This window comes from Urocampus carinirostris, chromosome 7 (genome assembly GCF_059441175.1).
Source record: "Urocampus carinirostris isolate Australia breed hairy pipefish chromosome 7, RoL_Ucar_1.0, whole genome shotgun sequence".
Taxonomy (NCBI): Eukaryota; Metazoa; Chordata; class Actinopteri; order Syngnathiformes; family Syngnathidae; genus Urocampus; species Urocampus carinirostris.
In genome coordinates this window covers 18,820,028-18,832,040 of record NC_142355.1, presented here as the reverse complement: position 1 = coordinate 18,832,040, position 12,013 = coordinate 18,820,028, and the positions used below count along the sequence as shown (strand labels likewise).

Genomic DNA, 12,013 nt, shown 5'->3' with positions numbered 1-12,013 from the left:
ACAAATGGTCTACACGCTCGTTTAATTTTACGTCTTTTTCTTTTCAAATTAAATTATAACATTTTACCCTCAGTGTTTGAACTGTAAAATTATTCTCAATAGTTGTTTAATGTGCGTGGAGATATTGTGTAGATTTTGTGAAAAACGTTTTAAACTCGACGAACCACGAGTAAAGAGATATTATTTTAATAAAGTCGACATAAATGTGAACTGTTTTAAAATTAAGTTTTCCATTCAAAATGTGATACATTATTTGTTCTTCGTAGAAACGTAATTTCCTATTCAAGCAATAAAAGCCCACTAGGGGCGCTATCACATAGTTCAAAAGGAGGATTCTGTCTTGAAATGACATGTCTTTGAAATGAGTAAAAGTATCTTTGTGACTTACATTTGTGTCCTACATTTGGGTCTTCCATCAATGTGGGAATTCTATAAATCTACAGAGAATCCAATCTTTTATCCCAAATCAGGTGGGTTATTCGACACTCAGTTGATGCACGAGCACTAGAACCAAAAATCAATCTCGGGTATGCAACACAACTTTATTGAACCCTTTAAGCAACATCAAGTTTACACACAAGGGAACGTATTAAACAGAAAAACATTTTTTTTCCAGAACCAAAATAACATTAAACCGAGGATGGGAATCATCTGTGAATTGGAACAGCTGTGGTGGGTGCATCTGAATACAAAAAAAAAAAAATAACTTATGAAATTGTTCAAGTTTTCAGGAATATTGTTAACACATGGCCTATTGCAGTTGCAGCTTTACTTGTGTCCAGGCTAAAAGATTTTAGATTTCCAATGTCAAAGCAGCGACTACCCTGATTGGAGGACACGGGGAAAAAAAAATCAATTGGTGATTTGATTGAAGAGGACAAGAGTGAGATTTGGAAAATGATCTTTTCTAATTTGGCATTTATTCAGTCATTATGAAGTCTCTCAGGTTCTCATCGCCTGACTGCTGGCTCTTGAAGGGCCTCTGGGTCCTGGGCCAGTTCCACGCTTGTAATTCTGTTGGTAACCATCCTAGAGCAATCAGAAACCAGAAAGAAGATCATTTTGTAAAAGTGGGCTTCCGAGACCAAAATAATAAACTTTTAATGAAGTGTCTCATACCCTCTGATAATTCCCATTTGAATAATCCCGGGGTGTATTGAACGGAGTTTGTCCATAACCGGAGTTGGGAGTGTTGGTAAACGGAGGGCGATAACCGTCATAACCACCTGCAAATAAAAGCATGTTTAACTTGTTGACATTATAAATTTGGTGTTGTTCTTGGTCTACTTTTGGATAATTGGTCATTTTCTTGCATGTTATTTTCTAATTGTTTTCTCTGAAAGAAGCTAGAAAATTTGCTGTTAAACTTCTGTTTGCAGTTCTATACATCATCTGCAGTTTGATATTAGATCAAATCATTAACATATACATAGAGGTGAAACTCTTCAAGTTAATTATACGTGCTCTTTTATTAGTTTTAAAAAATATTCAGGGTTTTTTTCCGTTTCATAGAGGATTTAAGGGTGTGGAATAGATGTTTCCTCATATTTCCGCAGGATATGTTAAACAAGGTAATTCGATCAATAATAAAGTATGTCACAAAAGTGAGTAACTCCTCAAAATTTTGCATAAATTTTATCATCCATCTATTATCGGCACTGCTTATCCTCAGTAGGGTTGCAGGGGTGCTGGAGTCCATTCCAGCCATCTCCGGGCAGTGGGCAGGGGACACCCTGAACTGTTTGCCAGCCAGTCGCAGGGCAGACAAGGACAGACAATTCGCTCGCTCATTCACACCTAGGGACAATTTTGACCGGCCAATTAACCTGACACGCATGTTTTTGGAATGTGGGAGGAAACCGGATTGCCCGGAGGAAACCCACGCAAGCATGGGGAGCACATGAAGGAAGGTTGGTAGCTGGATTTGAACCCATGACCTCAGAACTGTGCCGCACACACGCTTACCACCGCGCCGCCTAGATTTTATCATGTTCAATTAAACAACAATGAAGAAGCATCACTTTTACGCAAAGAAAGGTAAAGCTTAAATAGCAGTGTAAATTTATTTCCCCCCCCTCAAAAAACTCAAAATATAACCATTAGTAGTGAAACCCTTTGTTACAAAAGTGAGTACACCCTTAAGTTAAATTTCCTGAAGTTTAATACTTTGTGTGGCCACCATGATTTTTCAAAACCACTTTAATCCTCCTGGCTATGGATTTCACCAAACCCTTACAAATTGCCACTGGAATACTCTTCCACTCCTCCATGACAGAGCCGAAGGATATTTGAGATCTTGTGCTTCTCCACCTTCTGCTTGAGGATGCCCCAAAGACGTTTTATTGGATTTTGATGTGAATACATGCTAGGCTAGACCATCCCCTATACCCTTAGCTCCTTTCCTTCTTCCAGTATTTCACAATACATGCTTGAATTTGTGAACCCCTAAATAAAATGCAACTCCCCAATTCCAGTTGCACTCATGCAGCCCCAAACCATGACATTCCCAACACCATGCTTGACTTTAGGCAGAACAAAAACATGTTTGTACTCCTCACTTGGTTGCCACCACACATTCGTCACACCATCTGAGACAAATTAATTCATCTTTGTCTCACCAGACCAGAGGATACTTTTCCAGGAAGCCATAACCTTTGTTAACCTACTTTTTATTGTGTCAAAGTGATGTTTCTTCAGTGATGTTTATATTGTAATTATCATTATTCATTATTTATTATCTGCATCACTTATTGTCAGTAGGGTCACAGTGGTGCTGGAGCCCATCCCAGCTATCTTCAGGCAGTAGGCAGGGGACACCCTGAACCGGTTGCCAGCCAGTCGCAGGGCACACAGAGACAGACAACTCACTTGCTGATTCACACCTACAATTTGGACCGGCGGATTAACCTGACATGCATGTTTTTGGAACGTGGGAGGAAACCGGAGTGCCCGGAGGAAACCCATGCAAGCACAGGGAGAACATGCAAACTCAACACAAGGAAGGTTTGATCCCATAACCTCAGAACTGTGCCGCACACCCGCTAACCACTATTAGACATTCTAATAAAGTCTCTGCAGGAATGTGAGGGGTGTACTTAATATAAGTCAATTGCCCTTTAAGATGACTTGTGATTAAGGGCTATACAAATAAACATGACTTGACTGCAGGAAAATGATAAACCTCTGAAGCCGTTGGATGAGCCTCTGTAGCCGTTGATCATGCCTCTGGTGTTGCGGGGTCCACCACGTGACATGCCTCGGCTGTTGTAGAAGGACTGAGGTGGCCTGTTGAAGCCTGGGCCTTGCTGGGAGGGCTGCTGATGACCCCCAGACTGGTCTTGAGAATGGAAAGCTCCGACTAAAAGAAATCAGGGAAAGAGTCATTTTTGGGGTCCCAAAGATTAGGTGGATGGAGAGGATCCCCACCAGGTTGCATTTGTTCTGGCTGCATCTCCGCTGGTTCCTCCGGATGTTGAGGCTGACTGCTGAAGGCCTGATTGAAGCTATTCTGGTATTGGCTGGGTTGGCCCAAAGCATCTGTGTCACTCGCAGGTGGTACTGGTGCATTGAGATTAAACACCTGGTGGGCAAACACAAAAAGACAAAACTGGAAACATCTTCAATGTCATCTTTTAAGTTCCAATGCAATCTGAAGAAGAAAAACTTGCATGATGGGACACTTATCAAATCAAGGTCAAACTCCAATAAATCTCACAGTCTGCTGACAGACAAAACAGTCTTACCGTCTGCATGGACTGGAATGGTGCCGCGTTGACATTAATGCCGCTGCTGTGGGGAGCTTTGGGGACAGGCTGGTAGATGGGGGCCTGCGAAGCCTGTGGGAGTGATGCGGAGGGTGGAGGCTGCTCCATTGGCAGGGACATAGACGTCTATCCCAAGCAGAGACGATATTTTTACTTTTATTCAGTATTCAAACCATAGCCCTAAGTGTAGAGCTGAAATTCCAGACTACAAGCCGCTACTTTTTTCTTTATTTTGAACAATGCGGTTTACAATACGGTGCAGATTATTCTTGTTTTTTCTCTCCGAAGCTTATTGCCGGATGTCGGAGGCAACTTCGGACGTGCGCCATGGCCTTCCTACAGACATCCCCAGATGCAGTGCCTGTCAGGGCCCAGATGGGTCACCTCGGCTGGTGCCTAGCTGCTGGTTTTGACTTAGTGTGGACCAGGGGAATCTGACTGTTTAATTAAAACAAAGCATCACAATTTCTGCTTAATGCTCTGTATGTCAATATAAAGGAATTCAATGAAGCGAAGGTAAACGGCGCAAATAAGTATGACTCCCTTTTATACCCAAATGTCTCGTCATACAATTAGTAACGCACATCAAGCAAGATTTTGATCCTGTCCAAATCAGTGGGGATTGTCAAACAAAGTAACAAAGAGCTACAACAAGTTACGTATCTATTTTTTTAATGTAATGAATGGACATGAATGAGCCAATTTTTATGGTTATTGAGGCCTGCAGTGCGGCTTCAACAAAAACCCAGGAGATTTTTATCTGTAGATAAACGTAAGCGGCTTTTAATCAGGTAGGCTCTCTAGTCTGGAATTTGCGGTATTTCAACAAAATTATGCCAGAAATGGATGCATTGCATTGTCGTTTGTCATCCGAGTTGTTAAAAACAAAGGTTTGGTAGCTGCTTTTGTTTACCTGTATGATGTTGAGGGCTTCTGTTGGTCGAGAATCAGGAGTATGCGGGGTCTGATACACGGGTGCCGGCGTTGGACAGACAATGGGTACCTGCAAACACAATTAGATTCAAACATGTTCTCATTCAAGCATGGTCAACCACAAAGAGTTAAGAATTAAACCACTCACATGTGCGGGCTCAGTTTGGACAGGAACAGTGTTGGGTTGCGACAGCCGTGGATCGGGATGAACTGAAAGACATGAGGGTTCTTCAGCAAAGGGTAAGACAGACGTCACGCCGGGTTTTCTTCCGACTTACCTGATGGGCACATCATCGACGGAAGGTCTATGGTCTGACCGGGCTTCATGGGTTGGGCCGATACAATGGCGGGGTCAATGGATTGCCCATCAAACTCCAGCATGGAGTCCTTAACTCGCAGCAACAAATTAAGGCAGTCATCAATCAAATTTCTACATTTAAAGGGTAGCTTAAGCCTTTCTCTGCCAACTTTAAGAAAGGGATTACAAGAAAGACTCTTTGCGCTGTCACCTAGACAATTTTAGAGCAAATTTACAGAATGTCTCCTTGATAACAGTCCAGTCTCACCTGCATGAAGTTGTATGTCCCCTGCATCTGTGCCATCAAGTCTTGAACCACTTGCTTCCTTAGCAAAGGGTCAGTTGGCGGCACGGGAGTCACCATGGTCAACGGGTGGGTCTCCATTGAAATAGGAACAGGGACCTGCAGCACTGGCGGTAGTGGAGGCGGCTGCTGCTGCATAGCAGGGATCACCTGCAAGAAAAAGGAAAGTCGCTATGAGTCCTGACCACTCAAGCTTTTAAAAAAGAATATTCTTATAACCTGCAGGATGAAGAAAGTGTAAAAATGAACAGTCTTTTCTGTTCATGTCACACTTGACCAAACAAAAACATTTAGGGAATCGACATATACAGGGATCAGAATGGAGATTTTCATTTTCAGCTGAAATAGCCAGGGTCCAGGGGCCGCAGGCCCCGGCCAGGTCCAGGGCGGAGCCCAGTGGGGGGCAAACCCACCCAAAGCCAAAGGCATTTATCTTATTTGCTATGTGAAAATTGCACTAGAATGAATTAAATCCAACAAAAAAGAAACCATGTATTTTTTTCAGTTTTAAGATGTTTAAAACAATTGGGGGATTACAATGTTACAACCATCACCATTGTTGTTGTGTTTTGATGATGAAGATGGACCTTGTATTTAGCTACTAATCAACAATAAATATGAAAATATATACATTAATAACCATTCATCATTAATTTGAAAATAGAATGCACAAACTGAACATGCTTAAAGAAAATACATGTCAGTCTGTGACAGTCTTCTCCAGCCATGACCACTTAAATTTATTCTTGATTCCTTTATCAATCTCGGAGACAAAAGCCTCGTCTTCTTTTCTTAGTATTTTCATATTTACTTTTTCAAACACTCATTTCACCGTTTGAAAAGACCGGAAGGAGCGCCATGTTTGAGAAAGCCAATGCTCTGAACAAAAGCTCCGCTGATTGGTTATCAGCGAACCTATCGACCAATGGTAGGAGTCGATCTATTTGTTGTGTGTTATAGATCTAATGCGCTGCGCTTCTTTTTGCCGATTTTTCTCGCGATCTCTAACTGCTAACTTGGGGTGATGAAACAGTCACGTATCATACCTCACCCCCCCAAAATATTTTCTCATCGATTTTAGACGATTTACGGGAATGACCTTTGGGGTTCAAAAACAGCGGAAATCCGCGGATCCGCGGAAAATTCTGATCCCTACATATAACAGCATTTACCATGTTAATAATTTAAAGGAGCTGTACAGAATTGGGACCGTTCTACCTGCCACTGCCATCTTCTGGCTTCTGTCATTATTGCAGCCTATTTCAAGCTCCTAATGATGCACAAATAAACTCTTATTTCTTCTTCTGGAGGTTTGGGTTGGCGTTCAAACTGTGCTTAAAACAGGCCTTTTCTTTCGCTACGCTAACAAATGAAAACAAAAAAACAAGCATGAAGCCGCTCCAAATTCAGTCCCCCCTATCCCTCCCACCTATTGTTTTCTGTCCCAAACAGCTTTGCTAAAAGTAAGATTAAAGCAGGTAGGCATGGTGGAAAAAAGGCACAATGGCTCTTTGAGCTCAGTTGGACATTGTTAAGAAACACTAAATAGATAATATATACTACTTTTATATCTTTTAGGGACACCTGGTACAACGCACCCCGCGTTTGAACTTTTCCTGACAAAGCTTTTACCAAATAACCGCCTTAATTTGAAGAGCTTTTTTCAGGGATCAGTAAGTTTACACCCCAAAAAGAAAAAATCTCATTTCAAACATTGTTAGGGCCAAAAACTTTTGATGAGTTTTTTACCATTTCTTATCCGGGCATCTCTGGCAAATGAAAAGCCATCCACGAACCAGACATATCTGCTGTTAGAACCATTTTAATTACAACATATCAATCGAATCCCATGAATTGGTGAAACTTAGATTAAAAATGAACTTAATTCCGTTTTACGAGGTGACAAAATCAAAATAAATTCCTATCTCAATTGGATGCCAACCGTAATCCATAGGAAAATAAAATAACCAGTTCCCATGTTAATACATAAAAGCTTGCTTATCACCTCAGTTTCTGTGGTCCATTCGGCCTCTTGTTCCTGCTTGCTGCTGCTGTATGTGCCATCTGGAATGAACTGTCTGTTTACAAACTGGAAGCAAAAAAGAAGAGGCAAATATCATTCAGTGGTGGAGCTTCAGTGGAGAACATGCAAACTCAACAATGAAGAACAACTAACCTCTTTTGTTTCCACAGCAATGGGCTCGACGTACTCTTCGATGATTTCACTTTCTGTGAAAACAGAAACTTTGCTAAGGGCATTGCTGTCACTTCATGACCAAGGACGACCCATATTCATTCGTGAGGCTTCAGAGAAATTCAGACGATACCTGCATCTACAGGCTGCTCCTCAGCTTCTGACGGCTGAATCGCGGTTTCTGCTACCGAGGTTGCTGCTGTGGTTTCAGCTTGGACTTCTTCCTGGTCGCCACCCACAGTCTCTTGCACCTCCTCCTCTTCCACACATACTCCATTTTGGTGACTTGGGACTTGTTCAAAGTAACCACTCAGCAAAAGCTGCTCCAACTTTTCTTTCAGTACCTTATCTGTGCACAACACAGATGAAATAATAAAAAAAACACATAATAACTATTGTGAAGAATTGAATTTGAATGTGTGGTATCATAGATGTAATCTTCCCAAGTTACCAAACAGATGATAAAGTCACATATTCCCATCAATCTTAGAGAAACAATTTTAGCTAGTGGTGAGAACACATGGAAAATATTGGATCATAATATTCAGTGTTATGAAGAGAAGGCAATTAAATGCTGATTCAATCAAATTAAAACAAATTGAATATTTGCACTAGCTTGAAAACATGCACACCCCCATTTAGGGACACTCGCCTGCAAGGGACTGTCAGTTCTACTTCTAAATCTGGTGTGAAGTATATTCAGTTACCAAAGAAGTAACATACATCAAAATTTAGAAATTATTTTTGAGATTAAAAAAATAAAATCAGCAATGGGTTGGCTGAGCCAAAAATAGATTGGCGTTCTGCATACTTGCCAAAACGTAGCAGCAGTTGAATCCAACTTATTCTCCTGATAACAGAGATGATCAAGCACAGCCGTTTGGAATATCCAATTACAAATGGCAGCTGGCCTTGGTAGATTCGCATACTTGTTCGAGCTAGCCAAAAACACTAAATGAGCTGCAAGACAAAGCTGAATTGTATTGTGTTACAAAACCCAAGTGATAACATTACTCAAGCCAGATACCATCCAATCTTTCACACTACATTCACCAAGAGAAGGTTGTTAGAAGGCCCTTCAATCCAGGTCACTCACCGAGGTGAAATGTTCATTTCACAACAACAAAAGCACACGTGACAAGGCAGCTGGAAAAATGCCCTAACAGAAAAAAATAAGTCCACTACAAAGAATGTTCAAAGGGCGTCGAAAGCACCATGTCTAGTATGAATGTTTTTTCCCCCCAAGACATTGAAGAGTTGGAAGACGTGCCTCGAAAGCGTGAAAAGGTAAAAGATTTCACTTTTTAGTGAGGACTTACATGTTGTGCCAACGACAGCCTTGTCCTTGCCTTCCAGCAGGTTCCAAAGGTGCACAGACGCACCCTCGTACTGGTCAACCAACCTGCATGAATGAGAACAAGTTATTTAAAAACCTGGATAGGATTAACCTAAATTAAAGTGATGTCATCCAGAAGGATTTTATAACAACATTTTGTTGTATGGACCTCTACAAGTCTGAACACGGAATTTTGTGTTTGTGCAACGAGTTAAGCAGTAATATGCACCGAATTATTTCCATCCTTTTAAGAAGATGGCTTTGCAAAGCTTTAGCCTTCAGTTAATTATCATGTCGCTGCTTCAGAAAGGTTAACATTATTGCCAAATGGAGCCAGACCATTTGTGATGTCATCTTCACTCAAAAGCAATTTTAAAATGGCCACCCTCAGAGATGGTTAAATGTTTTGCTCCCTACAATCAAAACACAGACTCGTAGTGGTCCATAAAATATTATTAGCAGATCGCTTGAGGTTACTTCTGTTTCAAAGATAATTGATTAAAAAAGAATGTGTGTGTCAGGTTTACCTAACCTGATTTTTTGGTCCCGGTCTGGCCCCACCAACTTGTAGAACTCATCAAATGTCGCCAGCTCCACATCTGTGAGCAGCATTGATCCCTGTTTGAGGTCCTGCCGCACTGTATCATCTCCCAGCCGATCCAGGAGAAACTGCAGCTCAAGAACCGTCTTTAGCCTCCTCTGTCCGGCCTCCTCTCGTTGCAATTGCTCTCGTCGAGCAGATTTCTTCACCGCCTTTTGGATCTGATGATGGTAAATTCTTATTTAAACTGCTACAGCAATTACGAATGACCACAAAAATATGCCGGCCCAGTCTTACATCTTGACCAAAAGCAGCAAATGTCTTTTGCAACTCTCTGGCAAATTCCAGATTATTGACGACTTCTTGGTACTTGCATAGGGCCTCCTGGTATGGGAAAATGCAGGAATATTAGCCGTTCTTGTCGATGTGATATGTAGAAAAGCTCAGGTTCTCACCAGCTGGTCCTGGTTAAGACTCTCGCCTTTATCCTTTCGCACCCTATAATCGTCCAGTTTGCTCTGCACAACAGAAACAACATTTCAATTGACGGCTACTGAGGATAATGCTGGAACTAAATTCAAAGGCAAACTACTCCAAAGCTTTGATGAATGGGTGCGAAGCAAGGAGGGCAAAAATAAACAAAGTAGAAAATAAACCAGTATAACCAGTATCTGAAAGGATGCCTGCTTTCACATGAACAATTTACCTTCTTTTTCTCCAGATTGCGTGCTTTCTTCTCAATGACTTGGAGTACTTGTTTCAGGACTTCAGATGGCCCGGTTAGTTGGTGGCCGCCCACGCCGCTTGGAGCGGATCCCACACCTGGGCTAGCTGACTGTGCTGTCCCATTGGCATTCATCACAGAGGGCATCTTAACAAGATAAAAGTTAGGAAGTTAAAATAGAAAAACGTCAAACGATTGCCGTGGCAGGGATGCAAGTTTCCATTATCAGATTGAAAGCATAAGATGCATTTGGACTTTGTAAGACTCATACAACATAAAAGTGAGAAATTTTATGAGCACATAACAATTGTCTCTTTGATACACTAAATGAATGAGCAGTAGGGAACTATATACGGTGCTGTAGAATCATGATCATGGAGAAAATGGCTGTCACGGGATTTTAATAAGTTAGCGTTGACAGCGTTACGTGAGCAAATTGAACCACTACACACAAGTAAACAATAAGGATTCAGAATTTAGCGAAATACCCGTTACTTCAACCGCTGGACATGTTTACTAAGGTGACGAAGGCGCGCCTGGAAATCAATTTATAATCGCCATCTGAATGTGGGATTAGACAAACGGCTTTATTTAAGTGCTTTCCACACTTTGATGAGTGACAGTGATCTGAAATCTTCTGGATCGTCCCCAGCGTTGTTAGCATAGCCCGTTAGCTATTAGCCTTCTCACGCACTCGCCTCGCGGTGCGAATTAGCTAGCGAACCGGTAGAAGCTCCCTCAGCCTCCGTACACCATTCAACCCACCTTCGGTTTTATTTTATATCCACCCGGTAGATTTATGCTGAAATGCACAAAATTGTTATGTTGTTCCAGTTGTTTGTTGCTTTCAGTTTCTTTTTCACTTCTTGTGGGATCCGCCCCGCCGGCCACACTGACGACTGAGATGCCTGGGAGGAGGTAGAAACTCTTGACCAAGTTGAATGACCGTTTTGTGCTGTCTAAGTTATGCCTGTCGAGAAAAATAATTCAAAAATCCATGCAAAAATCCCACAATGCTTATAATAACATTAAATACATTTAAATAAATAATAAAACCAAAATAAATTATTTTTTAATCAAAGTAAATGACAAAAAGCCACGTTCTTATTGTTGATTGAAAACAGGCACTTAATCAAAGCCTAGAATAAATGTGCATTATCATGAGCTTTGGTGGTTGTCTATAGTTGAAATCCAAACAAATGCAATGTATTTCGTATTTCTTCATTCTTTATAACACGTTTGCTAAAATTAAAATATATTATTGGTTTAATTAAAAGTAAAAACACTTGCATTTCAAACCTGACGGCAAATCTAATCACAATGTGAAACGTCATTATTATTTTTTTGTCATTTGTTGTTTAATGGTGGGTTGTGTAATTTGAAATGTTCCTTGGAAGATAAAAGGTAATATTTTCTCTATTGATTATGTGTTAAAAATCCCCAACTGAGTTCAAAGAGCGCTTATACTTTATTTTCCATTGCACCTACCAGATTTTATCTTACTTTTATCAGGCCTGTTCCTGGCAGAGAACAAACCCCCAAGAAGATTGGAAAAAGAAGAGTTTGTTCGAGCGCGGCTAAATAAATGCACGCAAATCACGTGTTACCTTGCTGCCATCTACTGGTTTAAAATCATGATTGCAGCCTTAAGTTTTTAAATGCCGCGTCCCACCTTTAACAACATTGTTTTATTATTATGCTAGCAATCGTTCTATGAAAAAGATTGCATACAAATTGGGATTTGTATATATATAAATATATATATATATATATATATATATATATATATATATATATATATATATATATATATATATATATTTATTACAGGGTTGGGTAGGGTTACTTTAACTGGATTACTTTTAATTACTTTTGGATTACTCCAATACCAAATATGCTAATAAAAGACAAAAGAAACT

The 12,013-nt window shown here is 40.7% G+C and overlaps 1 protein-coding gene across 1 annotated transcript; it reads right to left on the bottom strand.

Annotated features, from left to right (window-relative positions):
* Positions 1–528: 528 nt before the first annotated feature.
* On the bottom strand, positions 529–11,026 carry caprin1b (cell cycle associated protein 1b). Its single transcript, XM_088339962.1, has 18 exons — positions 10,860–11,026; positions 10,077–10,241; positions 9,826–9,888; positions 9,668–9,754; positions 9,362–9,591; positions 8,813–8,895; positions 7,627–7,842; positions 7,476–7,528; positions 7,305–7,388; positions 5,264–5,449; positions 4,976–5,084; positions 4,846–4,907; positions 4,678–4,767; positions 3,744–3,890; positions 3,427–3,580; positions 3,182–3,358; positions 1,120–1,226; positions 529–1,029 (listed from the first exon to the last, which is right to left on the bottom strand). The coding sequence occupies exons 2-18, from the start codon at positions 10,239–10,241 to the stop codon at positions 943–945; spliced, it is 2,100 nt and encodes a 699-aa protein (XP_088196088.1). The 5' UTR covers positions 10,860–11,026; the 3' UTR covers positions 529–942.
* Positions 11,027–12,013: the final 987 nt, after the last annotated feature.

Bases quoted from the DNA above. Each gene is read 5' to 3' on its own strand.
- caprin1b (XM_088339962.1), bottom strand. From the start codon at position 10,241: ATGCCCTCTGTGATGAATGCCAATGGGACAGCACAGTCAGCTAGCCCA. The intron at 9,592-9,667 runs GTAAGACTGGGC...TACCATCATCAG, and splicing joins TTGCTGCTTTTGGTCAAGAT to ATCCAAAAGGCGGTGAAGAA. The intron at 8,896-9,361 runs GTTAGGTAAACC...TCATTCATGCAG, and splicing joins GACCGGGACCAAAAAATCAG to GTTGGTTGACCAGTACGAGG.